This window comes from Prunus avium, chromosome 7 (assembly GCF_965620075.1).
Source record: "Prunus avium chromosome 7, drPruAviu1.hap1.1, whole genome shotgun sequence".
NCBI classification, from domain to species: Eukaryota; Viridiplantae; Streptophyta; class Magnoliopsida; order Rosales; family Rosaceae; genus Prunus; species Prunus avium.
In genome coordinates, this window is record NC_142290.1 from 28413956 (window position 1) to 28437577 (window position 23622).

Here is a 23622-nt window from a genome sequence, read left to right on the forward strand (position 1 = left end):
TAGCTTGACCTAAACTCCAATCCAATCCAAGCCCAAGCCACCAAACGAGGCCTTAGAGCTTTAAATCTACTGTTTTAGTTCAATTCTACTAAGTTTGTTAACTTGACTGTTAGAATGTCCTTACCCAACACCACAATATTGTCCCACTCCTGAAGTTTGTTAACTTGAGGGATCCCTCAAATAAAGACACCCTTTCTGGTCCCCTACGAATTTTTTTTCAACTATCCGAATCATCTATTTTTTAAGTCTACATTCATAGGTCATCCTTACAAAAAATTAGACAAATTAGAAACCATTTCGACATCTAATTGTGTCCTACAAAATCAATGAACACTGTGCTTCAAGAAAGTACTAAAATTTCAATAATTCAATTGAGTGGTCAAATGTTATCGGATTCAAGTGATGTTTTGTAAAGATGATCTTTGAATGAATATCTACAAAATAGACTGTTTGGATTAGTGAAATACAATACAGAGTTGGCCATACAATGTTGTCCCTCAATAGAAGCTATATATATTGACAAAGTGATATTCTTAACTACTCTAATGTATTGAGAAGGTGATCAAACTTGAGTACAAGAGGCGGATCAATACTTTAGCCAATTGGCCTAACCTACATTATACTGACGTGTTCAGGTCAGAAAATGTGTGCTCCAACATAGGCCTTGCACACTTATGAGTATGTCCAAAAGCTGTTAAGGGTATAGATCCATTGGCCCAAACCAATGACCTAAAAGAGTCCCAGCAAAAAATAACCAACATGAACTTGGGCTGGAAATGAAAGCCTACCTGGGCCTCTGTCGGTATTGTTCCGAAGACCGTGCTGCAGAGGCTGAATGCGCCATCAAACCGTGTCGGACACGTGGAAAACCCGCCACAGCTGTCCCCGTTCTCCAACCTTAACGAGTAAGTATTCGAGTTGCTCGTTTCGAAAAGGAACGTACTCGTGTCGCTTTTTATCCCTTCTTCCTTTTCTCCTGTAACTCCCAATCGATTTGAAGAATCAAATTCCCCAGGAAGGAATTCATTTCTTGCGTTTCTGAGAATATAGAAGGGAAAAGAGAGAGATGGGTCTGCTCTCCAACAGGTATGTTCCATCTTTTTTTATATTTTTTTTAATTTTTTAAAGTAGAGATTGCAATTTCTGTTTTGGATGCTGAGAATTCATAGCAAATGGAAGTGAAATGCTTTTGTGTTGTGAAATAATTTGATGCAGAGTGGATAAGGGGAGCCTGAAGCCTGGGGATCACATCTACTCTTGGAGGACTGCCTATATCTATGCTCATCATGGTTATCTCTCTTTTCCTTACCTACCCCATTTTTCTTCATTGATTAAATGTGTCAAGTTTCCTTCCTTTTTGTAAGCATATAAATTATTTGTTTTGCATGTTAGAGTGATTAGTATGTTTCAACTTCATATGCAATGATTGTGGAATCAAAGGCTTTTGTGTAATTAAAAGGCAATATATATCTAAAGGAGGTAGGTGAGGTATAGCTAATGATCATATGCTGCAATGGAAGATATAGTTGGTAACCCAAGTCCCAGTTTCAAGTTTTGGGGTAACTGAAGGCTGAAGCATGGGAAAGATGGGAACTTTGAGCCCCATAAGCTTTCTAATAAAGATTTTTGGAAAAGATAAATGATTTGATAATGTGACAATAGTTTAATTTCCCAAGCAACTACCTGCCTCTTTTAATTTGAGTTATGTCAGATCTTTTTAATTGATTTGCTCAATAGATTGAAGAGTAGGGGCAATGCCTGATGGCTGATGCAGTAGGTTATTCATTCAGAAATTGGGTGTGTAAGAATTGTCATGGATCATTTTGTCCGAGGGGGTGTCTGTGTGTGTGTACAAGTAAAGATTCATTTTTAAAGAGGGCCCATTTTCTTTATCAAGGGTAGGTAAAACTCATTTGGAGTTGAGGAATTGTCGATTACCTCTAGATTTCTGATACAACTCAGTTATAATATTAACAGTTTGCTCAATTACGTGTTCTTTATATCTATTTGTTGATAAATATCCTATTTGTGCAAGAACAGGCATCTATGTAGGGGATGACACAGTCGTTCATTTCACCAGGCGTGGGCAAGAAGTAGGAACAGGGACAATGCTGGATACTCTCTTGGTTAGCTCAGGGCCAGCCCGACCTCAACAGCCCTGCCAAGTTTGCACTCCATGGGAAGAGGGAAGTGGGGTTCTCTCCTCGTGCCTGAACTGCTTTCTTGCAGGGGGTGTCTTGTATCGTTTTGAATATGCTGTCAGCGCTGCTCTCTTTATTGCAAAAGCACGTGGTGGAACCTGCACTCTTGCAGTCTCGGATCCAGATGATGTCGTCGTCCATCGAGCAAAATACTTGCTCGACAATGGCTTTGGTTGTTATAACGTATTTAAGAAAAATTGTGAAGACTTTGCTATTTACTGCAAAACGGGGCTTCTTGTTCTGGAGCAAGGAACAATTGGCCAAAGCGGACAAGCAGCATCTATAATAGGGGGACCTCTTGCAGCCGTTTTATCCACACCATTGCGTCTTGTTACCACCAATGTTTATGGGATGGTGGCAACAGCCATTACAATGTACTGCGCTAGTAGGTACGCTGCGGACATTGGCATGAGGAGAGATGTAGTGAAGGTGTCTGTGGAGGATATGACAAGCAGATTGGCAACTGGCTTGCTCCGGGTGGCGGAGGCCCAAATTGTGTTGGCCCCTATAATAGGTTCTTCCAAGCTTGTCACTCAATAGTTCTTTGGCAAAGGTTTTTATTGAATTAAGTACTTATGCATCTACTATTTAAGGTGGTCCATGGTCTATTAACTAATGCGATTGAACTTTGTTGTTATGTGTGGTTGTGTCTGAAATCTAGTACTATCATAAAAGAGAACATCTGTTATTTTCTTTAAGAGCATTCATGTTCACCATGATGTATGCATTTGAAGGACAAACATTAATTCATTTTATTTTGTATGCTAGCTTGGTGATTGGTGTCATGTACCTACTCTATGTTGAAAATAAAATCTAGGGCCAGCTTTAAAATGAAGGTAAACGTGGCTGCAAATGTTGAAATAAAGGAAATTTTAGGAAAAGAAATTCTGAATTCTGAAACAGAATATTATATCTCAAAATGAAATTGGCTTTTGATAATATGAGAAAAAACATAAGCAGTAGCTGGTCCAATAACTTTGGGCCCTTTAGAATTGAGGAGCAGTTGTTCTGAAGGGCCTTAGGTGGATTACAACAGGGTTTCTTTGCCGAACAAGTGGATGTAAGCACCTAATGTTTGTCAAAGTATGTCAAAAGGTCCCTCATGACCTGAGTCTTGGAGTTTGTTTGACAAAAATGAAAATTAAACATCGAGTGGTGACTTATGATTGCTAAATTTCTAAGAGCTGAAAAAGTAATTTTAGTATTTGTATTTTGATAAAATCTTCAAATGCATGCTAGAGAACGTAAAATAGCAACTGTCGGAGATAATAGTGGTGCAAAAAATGGCGGCAGTGAAGGCTGCCGGATACGTAGTTTCCTTGTCTACGAGTATATAGTTGCAATCCCGGGACACCTTGTCTGCGAGTATATAGTTGCAATGACGATATGAAGAGGACCGGGACAACGACGACAACAGCAATAGTATTACTATTTAATAGTGGCGGTAGCACTAGGCAATTGTGACAGCAGCTACCAATATTCTTGCGTGCTGGTCCTAATGACAGCGGTGGTATAGCTATCCGACTCTTGTGCTGGTCCTAATGACAGAGGTCAAGTTAGTGATGGTGCTGATAAAGAGGGTTGGTGGTGCATGCAGCTGTCCGACTCTTGTGGTGCTGATGGCATTTAGTTGTCGATTGGTGTTCTCGTTGAAGATGATAATGGCAATAATGTGAACGTTGTATGTTGTTGAAACTGATCAATTCTCAACAACATAGATCACTTTCTATTTGAACTGGGTTTTTTCATGTTTGTTATTTAGATCTTTCAGCTTATTACACATGCTAAAAAATTTAGTGCCGATTTGAATGTAAGTTTAGAGAGAGGGGGTAGGGGAAGGTAAAAGTTGAACTTTTGTCGTGAATGTATTAGTAAATTTTTGGCAAAACGTTACTTTTGGTCCCTGTGGTTTATCCCTTTTACCTCTAAGGTCGTTGTGGTTTTAATTTGGTCATTTTTGCCCCTGTGGTTTCAATTTGAAGCAATTAAATGACAATTCTAAATTTCTGTCAAATTTGTTTAACTCAATGTTATTTGTTGAGGGCACAAATTATTAAAAAATTACCTCCTTTTAAAAATAAAGAATATAAATATAAATAATAAAAACTTAGTTTCAAAATAAAATAAAACATCTGTCCCCTTCTCCTCCCAACCCCAACCTCAACCCCCACCAACAGTCCCCACCCAACCCCAGCAAGCCACCACCTCCGTGTAACCCAACTTAAATTAGTTGCAACATAAATGAAAAAAATTAGTTTCAAAATAAAATAAAACATCTCTTATCGTATGCTATTGGCACAAGGGTGATGGGAAAGAATGAGAGTGGCACCTCCATGACCGTGAGACCCTTTTACAATTAATCATCGCTGCCTGCAAGTGAAAATGGGAAATTGAACAAACTCTTTATGCTAAGGAAGAATAAAGAATAATTATACTTGCCCTTTGTCACTGCATGCAAGTGCCAATTATAGGGAGGTGGTGGCTGGCTAGGGTAGGGTTAGAAGGTCAAGGGGGAGAGATATGTTTTATTTTTATTTTAAAACTATTTTTTTAAATTTATATTTTTATGGTGTATTTTAAATGGAATTAACTTTTTAATAATTTGTGAACTTAATTGCCCCTCCACAAATAACAGAAATTGAGAATTGTCCTTGAATTGCTTCAAATTGAAACCATATGGGCAAAAATGACTAAATTGAAATCACAAGGACCTTAGTGGTAAAAGTGACATTTTGCCTAAATTTTTTACTACTAAAGCTACAAACACTTCGTATGGTAACGTTATCCATACTTATACGAAGAATTTAGGATTGGGAATAATTGCAAGCAATATGGTCCCATGTATGATTCCCTGAGAAGTAGTGGGGATTGAGGATTGACAGGTCTCAAACTCATTGAGGATAGGATGTATGTGATCTTAGAGAAACAGATGCAAAGTTTTCAAAAAGTTGAAGTAACACTTTCTGGGAATCAATTAAATCATAGGAAATTTGGTTTAGGTTACTAAATATCTTCATAATCCAGGTGTAGTCAAATTGACTGAACCATAAGATATTATGGAATAAGAAGAACAACAACAAAAAGGCAGGTGAAGTGAAGTATTGCATAATATTTGCATGGCAGGTTCCATGAGCAAACCCAAGAAAAGACCAAAAATCAAACCACCAACAATTATTATATATGTAGATGTCCTTGTTTGACAGCCATGCATAATGCAACCTCTGCTGGTTGGCAACTTGGCAGTCTGGTTTCACTACAAAACATGATGTTATCTGGATGAGACTTGTCACTTTAGATTATTGAGAAAATAAGACTCGTGGTTTTGGTCCTTGTTGGAGTTTTCAAAAGGAACGAAGATATTTATCTCTTGGTCTTTTTTACTTTTTATCTTGTCTGTATAAACTACTGCACCTTAAGCAAGAGAGGGTAGCAGCTTTGTCAGAAAAATACAATGTGGAATTATTTTTCTCTGAGAATTGCTTTGTACTCTACTACTTTAACAAATTCCAACTATTTTTATTCATTGGAACCTATAGTTTAAGTTGTTAAAAGAAGCTAACAAAAATCTTATAAACGAAAGTTTATTGTTTTGTTGATTAACAAAATGGTATTTCGAACTGGGTATTTTGAACCCGTTTGACCCTGGGAGCTCAAACAAGATGTTCGGGGTATTTTTTGGCAATCGCTAAATTCGAATGTATATCAAGTTAACACTAATGACTTTGATTTTTGGGTGAGGAGGAAAGGTAAAAAAATTTCTCTCCTGTTTCCACTATACTTGATGAGGCAAGTGGGCATGGTGAAAGTGAGAGAGGGGCCTTAATCTTTTCGACTCTATCGACCCAAGTTGCTTCTCTCTCTATAATAAAAAAAAAGAGAGAGTAAAGAATAAGATACCATACATCTTTGTCTCTGCTTTGTGACTCAATCAAAAGCTGCCTTTGCACCGCCAGGCCTCACCAAAATACAGAATCATTGTAAATGGCAACCCCACAAACATTAGAAAATTATGCATATTTTTGGCAAATTAAAAAAAGTTTGTATTTAAAGTCAGAAAAAGTAAAAGATGGGTTGGAATAGGATACCTGGAACCCACCCTTTGTCGGTGTGTTTGTGGAAGAATAATGATTGGTCTAATAGGTACAAGCTTCAAACATTTCTTCTGTGGATATATAGTTTAATCATTCAAGGTTCTGTTTGGATAATGGATTCATATTTCACAAAATGTGGTCCTCACTCTGATCCTCGCTTGTATGGTTTAGTGTTTTATGTTGGCAAATTTTTATTTGTAGTACTTTCTTTTTCATTACATTTAGCGAAAGAAGAAGATTCGAGCTTGAGACTTTTTTTTACATCCGAACAAAAAATTGTGACATACAATTCTATATTAGATGTCGGAAACAAAAATTTACTGTTTACATTTTGGAACTTACCCTAAAAATCTTTGACTATGATACCTTGGATTTCAAAATTGTCAATCAGTCAATCGCGATTATTAGTTGATCAGGGAACTAAATAATGCAAATGCATTGAATAATTTGTGCCATCTTTTCTTCAGCCCACCGACAGATTAACCTTTTTTAAATTTCTCATGTCTAAGCAATGCAATTTGCTGACATTAATTAGTGATAATGATGTAACATAAATATGGGTAAAAAAAATATTACTTTATATTAGTGCATACATGCACTTGAGCTTCTCCTTACACTTCCAATTGGTTTTAGATTAAAACTCACGTTTTAATATGATATCCATGGGCGGAACTACTCCCAAAGCTAAGATAGGCTGTAACCCAAGGAGATTTTGGGGATAAAAAATCAAACATATATATAATTAACTTGTTTTATATATAGCCCAATATGTACTAACATATTAAAGTTTATAAAAAAAAATCGAAGTTTTTATGAATTTAGTTGCAAGAATCAATAAACATACATATTAAAATAGGTACACCTTCAATTATGTCGTTGAACATATTTTCATTTTGATAATATGTGTTTTTTGGTTGCATTTAATATGTATTTGTTTTAAGTTAAAGCTTTTTTTTTTTTGGAAGTTAAAGCTTATTGGAAATTAACATTTAGCTTTGCACTCAAGGTCCTAAGTTCGATTTCCCCCTCATCCAATATTGCTTATATAAGAAGGAAAAAAACTTATTGGAAGTTAGTCAATTGAACTATGAACTATGAACTAGTGTGTATTTTTTTAAACCAAAAAAAATAAAAATACACACAATAATCTAAACTACAAGGGGTATAGGGGTTTCTCACACACACAAACACTACCAAGGTACCATGGAGATTCAAACCTAAGACCAATGGTTTGAAAGTCAAGGCCATTATCTATTGGGCTAGACCCCATTGGCGAATTAGTGTGGTTTATATAATTTAATGTATACTTTTACTTTTAGAAAGACTATAGAATCTGCAAGCAAAAAAAAAATTGATAATTAAATTTTAAGCTGATAACTTTAGCTAGCCCACCCATGAAAACATTTCTGGTTCTGCCCTATCAGAATATATTATCCCCGTGTTGAAACTTAACAAATCAATTTAATTGGTTCCAGTAATATCTTTGGTATATATAGTAAAATTCTTTACATTTTCTATTATCTTAAAATTGCATGATGTGGTTAATGAGGTACATCTCAGTTGGTTAAACTTTTTCACCTCCACCCATGTGATTTGGGCAGAGATTCGAAATCCTTAGACACCCAATGAATATTTGTGTAAACCCTCCTCCTTCAATCGCTTGTACTAAAAAATAAATTGCAGGATGTGACTCTCAACATTTAATATGATTAATATTGTTATTGCTGGAATCCATTATTAAGCACTATTCAAAACATAAATTAAAGATGGAGAGCTTTAGACCACCGAAAAGATTTGCTTGCAAGGTAAGCCATGCTTGATTTAATTAATTAATCATTGCCACTAATAGCATTGTTTAATGTACAGCATTAGCTTAAACATTTTCTCAGAATTTAGGGCTCGTTTGGCAAAGGATTTAGAAACTATTTCTAATATTGAAAAATAATATAAATATTACTCATAAATAAATCCTCATATGCCATTTCCATGCAGTTGATTATTCACATTTAATTTGAACTGATTTTTCCTATAAAACTAAATAAAATTTGAACTGATTTTGTGGGAAAACATTACCATTATGATCATTTTGGTTGTTCTTTAAGCCATCATTTTTCTTTTTCTTTTTCTTTTGCCTTTTTATTACGTTAGAATTTAATTAGAGCTTTATTTATTTAAAAAGCTCACGGGATTTACGCCGCAAATTCAAAGATTTGAGGAGGTCGCAGACCCGCAGAAAGCCGGCAGCGAAAAGCGGTCGTGCCCACTACCCTTTGCCACCGGCATAGGCTTCTCTCCGTAACTAACGCTAAACACGTGGCCACGTCTCACATAATTTCATTATTTTTCTTTCATTTGCATTTGACTTGTCTTGTCCAGCTTTTCTTCTTCTTCTTTTTCTATGGTAATTTTCTTTTTTACATATATTTTTTTTTCCCCCAAATAGCAGGTCTCCTTTTGATAATTTGATGGACGCGTGTGTAATTCTAGACTATTACACGTCTTGAAGGTAATTTGCAAAATTCTAGGCTTTTGGTAATTTGACAAGAAAATATTGTGGTTGTAGGGAAAGGTAGTTAGGAGTACCTTTCGATTTATGTCATTTAGATTTAACATACGGAATGCGACGATTCACGCTAAATTATAGGTGATAAATCATGTTTTTAACACTAAATTAACTATTAGTTTAATAATATTTCTTTTACCAATGCTGAAAGATCTTCCAAAATCGATTAAAAACAAGCCATGATCTTTTAAGGCCGTCTAGGTATCCAATTAAATAATACAAAAACATCAAGCCTAAGTAGTCCGATTTTAGTGAATTATCTATCTATATATATAAAGCAAAATGCAGAGAATAATACAAATATTAAGAATTGAAATTATTAATTAAATGAGGATAATATGGTAAATTTACATTTTTTTCATATTAAAAAAATTAAATTAAAAAAAAAAGATAATGAATCATATTTTTATGGAAAACAACTACCCATTATCTTTTTTAATTCTAAAATAAAATAAAATTTAAAAAAAAAAAAAAAAAACTTCTTACAGGCACGGAAGCGCGTGTGGAGAGGTTAGTACATAGAATGCATGATTTGCTTATAGAAAATAAATTTTCTAAGTTGTAGTTTGATCGGATTGAGCATGTGATCTGTCTATAATTGATGCTTTACTATTTTTTTTTGGGGGGTACTTATATCAAATTTAAAAGCTATTCACAAGTATACGCAGGGAAGTTTGGCTTTTAGAGTTGAAAAATATCAAGCCTCAATATCCTCAAGTTTTGTATGATATCATGAGTTTTTTTTGTTCATTGTGATTTTTAGAGTTGAAAGTTTTCAATTACTTTTTTCAAACTTCTGTACACGTGATGCTTTTGGAATTTTTTTCATGGATTATGAGTTGGCAGCTTAATATAGATTGTGCAATCAATATTGTCGACACAAATCTAGCAAAAAATAAATATAGAAAATTATATGGGTCATATGAAAAAAAATATTATCCCAACAAAACTATAGGTAAAAAATATTGAGATATTTAGTCATATATTTATTCTTAGCATTAAAACTATAAATAAATCATACACAATTTAATTTCTATAAACAAACCCAAAAAGAACCCAAAAAATGATAGTTGGCCATATTGAATTTAATTTTGATTATTAAATTATTTTGATGCCCTATTGAGTGTTTTGATTTTTTTTTAATGAGATTTTGGGGTTGTGTTTGTTTTAAGAAATTAGTGGCAGTTTTGTAATTTCAAAGAAGTTAAAAGCCTTTTTGTTATGTTATAAATGGATTTTGGGTGTGTTTTTAAAGTCCATTTCATATAGGGTTTTTAAAAAAAAAATTCGGCTCCTATATTGGGTATAATAGTGAATCTCCCAAAAATATTATTACTTAAGCTTACATCTCAAAATTGAATTATATACGTGTCAATAAACCAACAAATATCTTCTCACAATTTTTGAACACGATACGCAACTGTTGAGCTTTCTTCATCTAGGCTGTTGGAGTCAGAGTTGTCTTCTTCAAATGCTTTCTTTTTTATTGACTTTTTTGGGTCTAGGTGCCCACGAAGTTTTGCTTTGTAATTTGATTTTCCGCATAAAAAAACCACAAATTTTCGCATGACTCATTCGCGCTTACGTTTAAACTTGACAATTATTCAAACTAAAAAAACAAAAAAAAGAAGAAGAAACCTTTGACAATGACACCACAATAATAATAACAATATTAACGACCATAATGAAAAACAAAATTCCCATATAAAGAAAAATTATAAGATTAAAGAAAAGTTTGCTTCTATGACTATGAGACAGATCAGGGGGATCAGAAGCAGCCATGGATCTGTCCATTCTAAACCCACCAAAGAAATATTCGCTATAAAATTTATTAACCAACAAATAAAACTATTTATGAACATTTTTTTTTGGTAGGTTAGATTATTAATTCATATATTACTAAAATTTAATTATGCCTTCACCGTCTCTCAACCATATATATCCCATTCATTCCTATCTTATTATTAGTCATAACCTTCGGTCGGCTCAACAGCACAAACATGAAACATAAATAATATATACACACACAGAAAAATGTTTAGCCTGTTAAACAATTCTTGTTAGAGTCTAAAATGTTACATTATCATATTACAAATCTCAACTAATTACAATTTGTATCTACTTGGTTGGAGTAGTCTCAAGTTCACGAGTAACTTGTTGGAGTAACGATCACACAGTCGCGTAGTGTTATAAATATCCACTCATAATATAACATGTGTATCGATATGTTAAGTCTAAGTCTATAACATATCAATTATGTCGACTACCCACCTATATAAAAAAGTCGTCGTCTTAAAATGTATCAAAATTTCAGAACGCGGCAACATAACTTAGTCAAAAGTGGGCACAGCCGCACAGTACTTGTGTAGCTACCAGCATTCAACACATGTTTGAATGACAATAAAACCCTTCGTAGTTGGAAAGGAAAGTGTGGCGTATGTCAAGTGACCTTCCATAATATCGATGAGACATGCATAACGAAACATTAATTGTCAATTAGGATTTAGTTGCATACCACATTATATGTTCTTGAAGACATGCATCCAAGTTCCAACAAACAACCACGTTGTCTTTAATTTCTTTAATTTCTAATTGATTGAGTATTTCCTCATAAAGGATCCGCCTTTAGGGGCTGTAACTTGGTCTTAAAGCTTATTTTGTTTTGGCTCGAAAAAAAAAAAAGCTGGAACCTTTTTGGATTTTTGTTGGGTTTTTATATTACTATTTTCAATTACTTGGACTCTGTGAGTGTTTGTGTTGTGTGTCACTTCCCTCTTCTCTCATCTTTTGTGGTCGTGGTCTTCAAGTAATCTGAAAACTTCTTTTTCTCTCACCATTGGGTCCAAGATTTCATAAGGGTAGTTCTTAAAAACCGCCATTGATGGTCTTATGAAGCTTCTCTGCTACAACTTTTTGAGGCTTCAATGTTTCTTATGAAGCAGAGGACATCATCACAGATCTGCCATGGAAGACCATAGTGCAAAGCTTGTGCTAGCAGCACTTCTTCTCTCACTTGTTTCAGTTGTTCTCAGTGCCACAGACCCTAATGACTTGGCTATTCTCAACCAGTTCAGAAAAAACATGGAGAACCCAGAGCTCTTGAAGTGGCCTGAGAATGGTGAAGACCCATGTGGGGATAAATGGGAGCATGTGTTCTGTACTGATCAGAGGGTGTCTCAGATTCAGGTTCAAAATCTGGGCTTGAAGGGTCCCTTGCCTCAGAACTTCAACCAGCTCACTGAGCTCACCAACATAGGCCTCCAGAGGAACAACTTTAGTGGGCCATTACCATCTCTCAAAGGGCTGTCAAAGCTGCGGTATGCTTACTTAGATTTCAATGATTTCAGTTCAATTCCTGTTGACTTCTTTGATGGCCTTGATGCTTTGGAAGTTTTGGCCTTGGATGGCAATAATTTGAATGCTACTTCAGGGTGGACATTTCCTCCTCAGTTGGCAAACTCAGCACAATTGCAGAATATTTCTTGTATGAGTTGCAATTTGGTTGGTCGATTGCCTGATTTTCTTGGGAACTTGTCCTCTCTGACAGTTTTGCAACTCTCAGGCAATGGCTTAACTGGTGGAATTCCTGGAAGTTTTACTGGCCTGAATTTGCAGATACTTTGGTTGAACAATCCAACAGGTCCTGGCTTGAGTGGTCCAATTGATATTCTGACCACAATGTTACAGCTGAACAGTGTGTGGCTTCATGGGAATCAGTTCACAGGAACAATCCCAGAAAGCATTGGTAATTTAACTTCTTTGAAGGATCTTAATCTCAATCAAAACCAACTTGTTGGTCTTGTTCCTGATAGCTTGGCCAATTTGGCACTTGACAGTTTGAATTTGAACAATAACCATCTGATGGGTCCAATCCCAAAATTTAAAGCACATAATGTGACTTTTACTTCAAATTCATTTTGTCAATCCACTCCGGGGCTTCCTTGCGCCCCAGAGGTTATGGCACTTGTAGAGTTCCTTGATGGGTTGAATTACCCTTCCATACTTGTTTCTAAATGGTCTGGTAATGATCCTTGTGGTTCATGGTTGGGCGTTAGTTGTGGCAACAATGGAAAGGTCTCTGTTATAAATCTTCCGAAGTACAATCTGAATGGTACATTGAGTCCTTCAGTTGCTAAGTTAGATTCTCTTGTTCAAATTAGGCTTCAGAATAACAACTTGAGGGGTTCAGTTCCTGAAAACTGGACTAGCTTGAAATCCCTTACTGAGTTGGATCTTAGTGGGAACAATATTTCCCCTCCATTGCCAAAATTCAGTAAAACTGTCAACGTTGTCGTTGATGACAATCCTTTATTTCATGGTAATCCATCTGCGGCGGCAGCAGCACCAGAGAATAGCCCTTCCTCAGCAAACAATGCATCTTCCTCATCCACAGGCTCAGGTTCTCATGTCAATGGTACCTCTCAATCAACCCAACCAAAAGGATCGAAACGGGCCAGCATAGTTTTAATTGTAGCCCCTGTCACAAGTGTTGCTGTTATTGCTGCGTTGCTTGTAATTCCTTTATCCATGTACTATTGTAAGAAGAGAAGAGATGCCTTCGAGACTACAAGTTCCCTTGTAATTCACCCAAGAGATCCATCTGATTCAGATAATATGGTTAAGGTTGTTGTTGCTAGTAATACCAATGGAAGCGCTTCAACCGTAACAGGGAGTGGTTCTGCAAGCAGAAACAGCAGTGGGATAGGTGAGTCTCATGTTATTGAAGCTGGAAATCTCATCATATCAGTTCAAGTTCTTCGGAACGTGACAAAGAATTTTGCCCCAGAAAATGAGCTTGGCCGTGGTGGATTTGGGGTGGTTTATAAGGGAGAATTGGATGATGGGACAAAAATAGCAGTGAAAAGGATGGAGGCGGGCGTGATTTGCAACAAAGCCTTGGATGAATTCCAGGCTGAAATTGCAGTTCTTTCAAAGGTCCGGCACCGTCATTTGGTATCACTTTTGGGTTATTGCATTGAAGGAAATGAGAGAATGCTTGTCTATGAATATATGCCTCAAGGGGCTCTAAGCAGGCATCTTTTCCATTGGAAAACCTTCGAAGTAGAGCCTCTCTCTTGGAAGAGGAGGTTAAATATTGCCTTGGATGTTGCTAGGGGGATGGAGTATCTTCACAATCTTGCTCACAAAAGCTTCATACACAGAGATCTTAAATCATCAAATATCTTACTTGGTGACGATTTTAGAGCAAAAGTATCAGATTTCGGATTGGTGAAACTGGCTCCTGATGGTGAAAAATCTGTTGTGACCAGGCTTGCTGGGACTTTTGGTTACTTAGCACCAGAGTATGCCGGTAAGCTTTCTAAGACCTTTCCAACTTATTACAGATTGTTTAAATTTCATATACATAGCTGACCCCTGTTAGCTTATAGGCATTGAGTTTAGCAGCATTGCACACAGCATTTAAGAGGAATTAATATGGATTTAATCATGTTCTTAGACCGGTTAGACTATTACAAGAGCATCTATCATATCCTGAACATATATGAAAATCAGATAGTTTTCATAATTCTGCAGCATGTACATCTTTGTTTTCTGTTATCTTTCTTTGATTCTTGTGAATGATCCTACTAACTCTCTCTCTAACTCTCTCTCTCTCTCTCTCTCATGCTGATTGATTCAGTGACGGGAAAAATTACAACCAAAGCAGATGTCTTCAGTTTTGGTGTTGTGTTAATGGAACTATTAACTGGAATGATGGCACTGGATGAGGATAGGCCTGAAGAAAGCCAGTACTTGGCTGCATGGTTCTGGCACATAAAATCGAATAAGGAGAAACTCATGGCCGCCATTGACCCGGCCCTTGACAAAAAAGAAGAAACATTTGAGAGCATCGCCACAATTGCAGAGCTAGCTGGGCACTGCACTGCAAGGGAACCCAGCCAAAGACCAGATATGGGCCATGCTGTGAATGTGTTGTCCCCGCTTGTTGAAAAATGGAAACCGTTAGATGACGAGAATGAGGAATACTCTGGGATAGATTACAGCCTTCCCCTTACCCAGATGGTGAAGGGTTGGCAGGAAGCCGAAGGAAAGGACTCCAGTTATCTGGACCTAGAAGACAGCAAGGGCAGTATCCCAGCAAGGCCAACAGGGTTTGCAGAGTCTTTTACTTCTGCTGATGGCCGGTAAAGAAGTGTTTTTTTTGTTGCTTTTGTGTTTCATTTCACCTTCCTTTTTAGAGGTTGTTTTCCTTCTTTGGTAGGTGTAGATATTATTGTTGTGTTCTCTGCTTGGGAATCAATGTCAATATGTTTTTGTGTTGTTGGTTTTGTGCTGGATTGAGTTGAAGATTTCAGTAGAGATCTCAAGTGTAAGCTATGATACTTTCTGCATTAAGATTTTACATGCTAGTGGTGTAGATAAAAGCAGTTATTAATGAGAACTGGTTCCCAATTACTCTTCAAGCGCGCTTTATACTCCACATCTGAGTTTCATAAGAATGTTTGCATTCTTTTGGCAAAGGCTGAATAACTTATATGGACATTGCTTCCCTGGAAGGAGGCATTCCTATTTTTTACAAATCACATCAAAAACACAAAAAAGACACATGTCAAACTGTGATTGGTAGGAAAGTAGGGAGTCCTACTTTCAGGGGGGAGAAGTATTTTCCAAGTTATATATGGCCTGAACCAGTTTGAGGTTGATGAAAAGGGAGCTTCTTGTCATCCCACTTTAAAACTAGTTCTCAGGTTGGTGTTCTCACCAAACAAATTTTTGTTGACTTATCAACAATTACAAGCCGGGAAGGAATAAATATAATCATACAGGGTCACATTGGTTCATTTGAGAATAAGATGAAGAAAAATTTGCTTATAATAGTTTTGTGTTGACATATTGGTTTGATCAAATTTCTATGGAGAAGGTTAGGTAGAGGGAATGAGGATAGATTGTTGCCTGATTGAGTTTAAAAAGCAAAAACAGATCCACATAGCTGATTTGGGTTTCAAGAACTATTTTAATGGAGGGTCTCTAGCCTAACCAATAAATGGAGAGGTACTCTTAGCCAAAACAAAAAAATAAATTATTGAATATGGTCAATAATTATATATATCTTATTTATATATATAGCAAGGCAGAGAATGGTGAAACATTCAAAATACCAGAAAATGCCCTTGGTTAATTCAAACATTAAGAATTGAAATTATCAATTAAATGAGGATAATATGGTAAATTCACACTTTTTCATATTTAAAAAAAATTAAAATTAAAAGCAAAATCAGATCATGAATCCTATTTTTATGAAAAACTAGCCTCTCCGCATGCGCTTCCGTGCTGCGAGAGACTTTTTATAAATTAAAAAAAATTATTTTAGAATTAAAAAAAGATAATGGGTAGTTGTGTTCCTTAGAAGGAGGATCCATTATCTGATTTTTCTTTTAATTTTAAATTTTTTTAATATGAAAAAGTGTGAATTTACCATATTATCCTTATTTAATTAATAATTTCAATTCTTAATGTGTGCATTAACTAAGGGCATTTTTTGGTATTTTGAATGTTACACCATTCTCTGCCTTTTGCTTTATATATATAGATAACTACCCATTTTTTCTTTTCTTAATTCTAAAAACTAAAACTAAAAACTAAAAACTAAAAAAAGAAAACCAATTGACAGGCGTGAGCGTGTGGCAAGGGGCTAGTATAAAGTAAATTCAAAATAAATAATAATAAAAACACCTATTGGTTTTTCTTTTAAACAAGCGATATTGAAGTAGGAGATAATCAAATCTAGAATCTCGGATGAAAGGGTAAATACTGTTAATCGCTTGAAAAACAAATCCCCTTCAATCTCATCTATCAGATGTTGAAGTTTCTTGAAATCCTGGGATTCAACGTCAGCCTCTGTTTTTTTTTTTTTTTTGTAGTATTGAACTTGTGAGTCACTAAGGGCCCGTCTGGTAACGTTTTCGGAGAGTGTTTTATGAGAATATTTCCAAAGAATGAAAACAAGAAAACGAATTTGCATTTTCAGGAAATGAAAATGCGTCTGGTAGATTAATTAGAAAACATCTTCAGAAAACAAAAACAATGAAAACGTGTCTGGTAATACAATTTGAAATAATAATATGTGAGTTATTTTTATGAAAACGTTTTCCACGAGAATGAAAACAACTTTTTCCTGTTTTCTACAAATATACATGAACTTGTTTTCATTTTATGAAAACATTCTCAGTGTTTTCTGTTTTTGGGCCACCGAACGTGTTTTTGCCTCGTTTTTGTTCTTTGAAAATGAAAACAACCTCTTAAAACGTTACCGAACGGGCCCTAACTGTCCATTAAACGCATGTCACATACAAGTGTGCTACCAAATAAATTCTTCTTCCCACAAAAGCAGAAAAGTCCAAACAGCATTCATCAATCTTAATGAGACTCCCTGGATTTATGCATGAACATTTGGACCCCACCACGCTGTTCAAGTTTGTGGGTCCAGATGGCAATTATAGATTGCTCATGGGGCTGTCAAGTGGCAATGACACATTGGCATATGCAATTTGCTCACTGAGTTGTTTGTTAGTGGCGGATCAATTAGATTGGGACTTTAGGGTCTTTCGTTGTCCCTAACATTAAGGAAGATGATATGTCTTTGAGGGTCCCTTTCTGTATCGTGCAAGCCATTTTCAATTGAAGGAGCCAAAGAAGTGGTGAGCATTATTAGTGCTATGCCCAACCAAAGGCAGGAGACTACGTGACATGATTGCTGCTGCTGACACTTGGTCACTCTTTCATGTTTTACAGGTGGCACTGTCTGTTTAGTTTGGTCTTATTACCGAGGTAAAACTTACCATAAACACTGTACGTACGTGAGGAGACAGACAAACACGTGAAAATATACACTACTTTTTATTTATGTCTCTCTCTTAATTCTAAAGTTGCCTTCATTCTCAATCAGATCATGCAAACTGAAGAAGAAAAACTGGTCTATCACAGTTTCATAAAAAGAAATTACATGACGGACAAGTTTTTTTTGTTACTTAAAGGTAAATAATTCGAGACCTCATTCAACAAGAGAAAGTAGTGTTACGCGGGCAATCGACCATAACATTACTATCCCCCAAAAGGAACTTTTAGTAAATGAAATGAAAATTACAAGTTGCCTATTTCTAATCGGTGCTTATTATGTTTTCTTCCTCTTAATCCACCCAAAATTCATGTTCTCCATGAGAGTAAGTAATCCAGTGATAAAGAGAAAATATATCTCATCTTATCTCATCTTTATTTTTCGTTCACTCTCTTCATAGTTTAACCACTATGACATTGGCATTCATAATGTTTTTAGTTTTTATTAAATTTAGTTTTTAATATTATAATAATTTTAAGACGACTTCTATTATAAATCAATTGACCAAAGATAGTCATTATACAATAACCCTAACTACTTTGGTTGGGGAGATTCTACCATGAGGGGGTTCGAGGTGTTCAATTCCAACCATTCAATCGTTAAAAAAGTTCAAGTCGAATATTTTTTCTCTCACGTTGGATAGTGGGATTAAACCCCTCCCACAACCCCTCATCAGCCACAACCTCTCATTATAGCATTTCCGCTTTAGGTTAACCTCACCTACCTCTCTGACTGTGAGTCAAAAGTTATTGACAGACTAGAAGCCCAAAAACCCTCTCGTTTCTATCTTCCTTTTTCTGCACAAAAGCCCAAAAGGTTCCTCATATAAATCAAAATCATCTTTTTTTCCAGAAGCACACCCTACACTTTTGGGCTAAACAACCCTCATCAAAATTATTATTTTTGCACCAGAACAGGTTCATCAAACTGCTTGTCATAATGCAAAAAATTTGTATTATGACAATTCTTCAAAACCCTACACACTTTAGAGGTAAAGAGAGAGAGAGAGAGAGAGAAAAAAAAAGAGATTGCGGAAATCTACTCTACTGCAGACGAGCTAGGCCAAAACCATACGAAATATAACAAATGCACACTTTTTACTCCATCCCCTGTATTTTACCATTGTAACTAATAAAACAGAAAGCTTTCAATCTGATCACAATGTGAAACTACAATCATATTAGATTCAAGGTGATTCATACAACTATTGCAATTAAAATCATAGAACAGCATGTAAGTTACTAAGTAGCATCCACCCTAGAAGGTTTGCATGCCTACCTGCTAAACAAAGAATCCCAGAACTTATGTACTAAATTCTCCTTTTTTTCTCCTAACAATAGAATTACAACAGAGATTTTTCTCAGATGTCAAAAACTAAAAGCATTTGGCATTGTTCTCGAAAGATGATCATATACGGGAATTCCACGAATTTTGTGTGGGCATTGCACACATCTTCTTCTACAAACAACATCTATTGCAACACCAGATATGGAATTTCCCGTTGCACAGCTGAGATTTATGCTGACTGACAATAAAAACACCTGATTCAAAGGAGGACGCATTCTAGTGAAATTTAACCAGGACACAATATATTAAAAAAAAAAAAACCAACTACACCTATCCTTTTCAGTGAATAACAGAATAATAAAAAAATAAAAAGGAAAAAGGAAGAAAGGCAGCATGGATACTTCACTTACAAAAAAGAAAAAAGAGAGAAGGAGGGGTCAAATAAAGTACAATTTCTAACCAGTGACCAAGATATTTCTCACGCACTACTGAAACATATGGTCAACTCACACAACATAATACTTAATTCTTGTACACTAGGTTAGCAAAAGTAAAAATAAAAAAATCTTGTGCTCCATTAAATTATTCAGAGAAAAGTGTAGATAAGGCATACAATTTAACATTCAAGATAAGTTTTTTGAATGACATGCTATTCTTTTTACCTGTCAACAGCGGAGATCATGATTCCTCTGAATAACAACCTACATGGTATGCCCTGGCAACATTTAAATTTGATGATATATTTGAAGCGGAGAACTGCTGGTAAGGACGATAAACGGGAGGTAACAGTAAAGCTGATTGTCGGTCCATTGATAGCAGCCGTCCACACTTACTGCACCAAATATATAAAGTTAATGACTCTGAAGCCAGTAAAGAATTGCAGATAGGTATACATGAGAAGGTTGTACCTGCAAACTTTTGTAAAGAGAGTTTGATAGCTGCAGATCCAATGCTATGGAATAGAAAGAGAAAGTTAGAACTTTAAATGTGTACAACATGATGCATGTGAATAACTTAATAATCCAGTGAGTTCTCATGAACATGCTAGAGATGGTACCAAAAGAGTATAGAGAGATGTTTCAGCTCGAACTCCAATAAAATACTGCAAAGCCATAGCAGCATGTTCCTGTAATAAGAAATGATAAGTGATTTAATAGAAAGGCCCATTATTTGAACCACAACAAACTTAAATGGATAATTAAAGGTTTTACCGTGATATGCTTATAGACATGATAAATTGAAAAACCTCTTGCATGTATGTAGCTGCCTCCCTGTTACAGAATGAAATGAGGAATGTAAACTGTAGCAGGGTAAAGAGAATCATCTTTTAGAATAAAAGACAAGAAATAGAAAAAAAGATACAAATATGCTCCATGTGAGGGGAATGGAAAGAGAAAGAATAGTTTCTATAATCTGAAAGCCAGTGAAAATCTAAAAAGCACCATAACAGAACACATAATACATGACAGATCTAAAATAGCATGAAATTGGGATCTGTGGGAGGGTTGAACAAGCAATGATTACAACAAATGATTCAAGTTCATAAAAAAGGAACCAGAGTTTCTGATATATCATCTTATTTTGATCTTAGATGCAAGTATTAGTTCTACAACTGCATACATGATATTCAGCTGTAAGGTTACAAAGTAGCAGCTGCCTAGTTTAGCATGGGACAACTATGTAAAAGAATCAAACAATATAAAAAATAAAGCTCATGATTAAGGAACAATATGGATGGTGGTGGCCAAGATTACCTCATCTGGAGAAAAGAAAGCTACTGCATCTGGGTCTGTAGAACCAGCAGGATGCAGTGATACTACAGCTCTAAAGAGAGAAGGAAACAACAGCTCAATGACGGCAACCTTATCTGGTGCAACATCACCCAGAGGACCTGATCGTAACTTGCTTGAACTGTGAAAATTGTGATCCTTTAATGTTTCACTGGGACTCTCATTTGCTGGCAGTGAAGATGCCCTTTTCAACCAATCCAATCGCTCATACGTGAAAATTTTCAAATTAGGCACCTTTTCCAAACGTGCCAAAACCTCTGATAGCGTTTTGCACTCTAGAGCCTCTTCTTGATCATGTGCTGCCGGTACTGGCGAAACACATTGCTTCTTCGTAGCTGATTCATTAGACTGACCACTCGACCCCTCATCAAGGTGAGGAAAAAACCTCCTTTTCTGATCAGTGAAGGCTTTGAGAGCTAGCCTATAATATTGAATAACAGAATTCAAGAAATGGCTTCTTAAAAACAATACTCAGTTGGGATATACTATAATTCTAACCATGCTTATGCAAAATTTAGACTTCTTTGGAACACAAGCTAAAATATTGCTAAAAAGAACTTCCCTTTAATCAATAATTGTTGAGTATAGGCAATAGAGAGCCAATGTTAACAAGCAGGAAGACCAATTCTATGAAATTTAACACCAACCTGGTCCTGTCAACTGCAGACGCACCGGCTTGGCCGGCGAGCTGGCGCTTCCAGGCATACGCAACGACGGCGCCGTCTGGACATACCAAGGGCATGTGCAATCCCCAAGAATTGCTTCGCGATCTCAGAGACTCGTTCAGAACCCCAGACTCTTCTAGCTGCCTTCCTAACAAAAATTAGCACAAAAACCCTAAAAAAATTGTGGCTTTTCCAATGCCTGCTTACAGTGAACCTAGGTAGAGAGAGAAAGGAGGTACCGACGGAGCGGAGGTCAAGGAGGTGTTGACGCATGGAGGCGTCTTCGTTGAGGAACAAGTGGAGAGGCTTGGTGCTTTGGTGAGGCTGAGCAGCCACGAATAGAGCTTCGAGGAGGCGGTCGGCGCCAAGCCTTATGTCCGCGATCAGGCGGCCGGCGTCGGAAAGCCGCTCCATTGCCAGCGCCACCTGCTTCGGCGGCGCCTCCGCCGTGGTGGGCCCTGCAGAGGAAGATGGCGGATTGTGGTTTTGAATCGTCGCCTGCGGTTGCTGTTGTTGCATTCTCTGTGGTGTACTAGCGTTTGGTTGCCGAGGAAAGTGTAGTCTAACTAAAGTAGATGGTTCTGTCAGGACTCCGACTAGGCTCTTTTACCGGATTCATATTTGAAACCCGGTGCCCCGTTAAGAACCCTAATAAATAATTTAGGATTAAATATAATCTTTGTCATTAAATTTTACATGAAATTTCAATTTTATCACGAACAAAAAATTTAGTCAAATTTATCATTCTATTTTTTATTTTTTTATTTTTTATTTTTTTATTTTTTATTTTGGTAACATATTATTTAAAATTTTCAATTTGTAGACATGCAATTATTTTTTGTTAGTAATTAATTTGGTTAATTTTTTTTTAATGACAAACTTTTAAAGACTTTTTTTTTTATGTAAGTGACTTTTATAGAGTTGACAAATTCTTAATGACTTTTATATACTTTATAAAGTTAAGTGGTATACTTTCATATACTTTTATCATAGAGTTTTACATACTTTTATCTCCTTTTTTTTTTTTAATATTTATTTATAAATAGTATTTATTTTTTACATATTTATCATAGAGTAGTATAACAAAAAAAGAAATTGCTTCTAATATTTATGTTTTATATGGTGAATTAACTAGGCTGCATATGGAGCAAGTACCCACAAAAAATAACAAAAACAATTGGATACAATTGTGTAAAAGCAAAAAAGAAAAAAAAAAAGGCAAGAAATGGCTCATCATCATAACAATTCTCAGGACATATAATGGAAGCCAAAAACAAAATCAAATTGGCGGTGTAAGTAGGCCATCTCTTAATAGTACACTGACCAAAGAGGGAGGGGGTCTAGAGACCCAAACATGGTGGCACACCCTTGCAATGGCCAAAGCTGCAGCATGATCAAATTCATTGATAAAGTCTTGGGTAAATTTGCAAGACATTTGGTGTTAAGAATTAGGCTTCAAAGTATTGAAAAGTCATTTATTTAACAAAGTTTTCAAAAGTCATTAATTTTTTGGATACAACAAAACTTTTAAAGACTTTTTATAATCACAATTTGAATACCTCTAAACTTTTAAAAACTATTTAAAAGTCATAGTTGAATACTTCCAGACTTTTAAACTCATTAAAAATCTTTAAAAGTTAGAATTGAATTGTTGCATTCCTAAAAGGACACAAATTAATGTGCAAACAACCAATTAAAAATACCCGCAAGTGCACGAATCTATCGAAGTATAGATTATGTAAGTACGGGGTCGATCCCACGAAGAACCTGTCGGTTGCCTATAAGTTCTAATTAGAGTACAAAGAGAACACTTAACTAAAACACCACAATGCACAAATGCAAATTTGAAACTAAAAGAAAAGTAAAAGAAACGTAAAAGAAACAAACAAAACAAAAAAAAAAGAAATGTGCTGTGAACAGTGAACAACGACCGGTCGTTGGTTGTAAAGCGACCGGTCGTTTTTGGTCTGGCGACCGGTCGTTAGGTAGAAGCGACCGGTCGTTTTTGGGCAGAGTCGAAACTCAAATTTTGACGTGAAAAGTGACCGGTCGTCAGGTAAAAGCGACCGGTCGTTTTTGGGCAGAGTCGATTTCTCTGTTTTTCAGTTTCGACCTCTGTCCAATGTTTTGCCTATAACTTTCCAACCGTACGTCCAAAATTCACGTTC

The 23622-nt window shown here is 35.9% G+C and overlaps 3 protein-coding genes across 4 annotated transcripts; 2 read left to right on the plus strand and 1 right to left on the minus strand.

The window, feature by feature from the left end:
• Positions 1-911: 911 nt before the first annotated feature.
• LOC110763820 (NC domain-containing protein-like protein) lies at positions 912-4114 on the plus strand. 2 transcript variants are annotated; one of them, XM_088244280.1, is made up of 4 exons: positions 912-1086; positions 1216-1289; positions 2041-2715; positions 3441-4114. In XM_088244280.1, the coding sequence occupies exons 1-4, from the start codon at positions 1067-1069 to the stop codon at positions 3452-3454; spliced, it is 783 nt and encodes a 260-aa protein (XP_088100406.1). In that variant the 5' UTR covers positions 912-1066; the 3' UTR covers positions 3455-4114. The 2 variants fall into 2 exon arrangements, with proteins under 2 accessions (XP_088100406.1, XP_021822387.1); XM_021966695.2 differs by lacking the exon at positions 3441-4114 and having other exon boundaries at positions 913-1086; positions 2041-2899.
• Positions 4115-11374: 7260 nt separating this feature from the next.
• Positions 11375-15280, plus strand: LOC110763809 (receptor protein kinase TMK1). Its single transcript, XM_021966678.2, has 2 exons — positions 11375-14166; positions 14497-15280. Exons 1-2 carry the CDS (start codon positions 11820-11822, stop codon positions 15003-15005), a joined length of 2856 nt encoding a protein of 951 aa, XP_021822370.2. The 5' UTR covers positions 11375-11819; the 3' UTR covers positions 15006-15280.
• A 3585-nt stretch (positions 15281-18865) lies between these two features.
• On the minus strand, positions 18866-22091 carry LOC110763830 (mediator of RNA polymerase II transcription subunit). The gene is made up of 8 exons (XM_021966711.2): positions 21694-22091; positions 21437-21602; positions 20754-21210; positions 20211-20270; positions 20057-20125; positions 19908-19951; positions 19662-19831; positions 18866-19253 (listed from the first exon to the last, which is right to left on the minus strand). Exons 1-7 carry the CDS (start codon positions 21971-21973, stop codon positions 19678-19680), a joined length of 1230 nt encoding a protein of 409 aa, XP_021822403.1. The 5' UTR covers positions 21974-22091; the 3' UTR covers positions 18866-19253; positions 19662-19677.
• Positions 22092-23622: the final 1531 nt, after the last annotated feature.

What these genes read in the sequence shown, in the direction of transcription:
- LOC110763820 (XM_021966695.2), top strand. Translation starts at nt 1,067, where the DNA reads ATGGGTCTGCTCTCCAACAG. An exon ending in ATGGGTCTGCTCTCCAACAG is followed by an intron (nt 1,087 to 1,215) that starts GTATGTTCCATC and finishes AATTTGATGCAG; the next exon opens with AGTGGATAAGGGGAGCCTGA. An exon ending in CTATATCTATGCTCATCATG is followed by an intron (nt 1,290 to 2,040) that starts GTTATCTCTCTT and finishes GTGCAAGAACAG; the next exon opens with GCATCTATGTAGGGGATGAC.
- LOC110763809 (XM_021966678.2), top strand. Translation starts at nt 11,820, where the DNA reads ATGGAAGACCATAGTGCAAAGCTTGTGCTAGCAGCACTTCTTCTCTCA. An exon ending in CTTAGCACCAGAGTATGCCG is followed by an intron (nt 14,167 to 14,496) that starts GTAAGCTTTCTA and finishes TGATTGATTCAG; the next exon opens with TGACGGGAAAAATTACAACC.
- LOC110763830 (XM_021966711.2), bottom strand. Translation starts at nt 21,973, where the DNA reads ATGCAACAACAGCAACCGCAGGCGACGATTCAAAACCACAATCCGCCA. An exon ending in TCTGCAGTTGACAGGACCAG is followed by an intron (nt 21,211 to 21,436) that starts GTTGGTGTTAAA and finishes TCAATATTATAG; the next exon opens with GCTAGCTCTCAAAGCCTTCA. An exon ending in CATCTCTCTATACTCTTTTG is followed by an intron (nt 19,952 to 20,056) that starts GTACCATCTCTA and finishes TCTATTCCATAG; the next exon opens with CATTGGATCTGCAGCTATCA.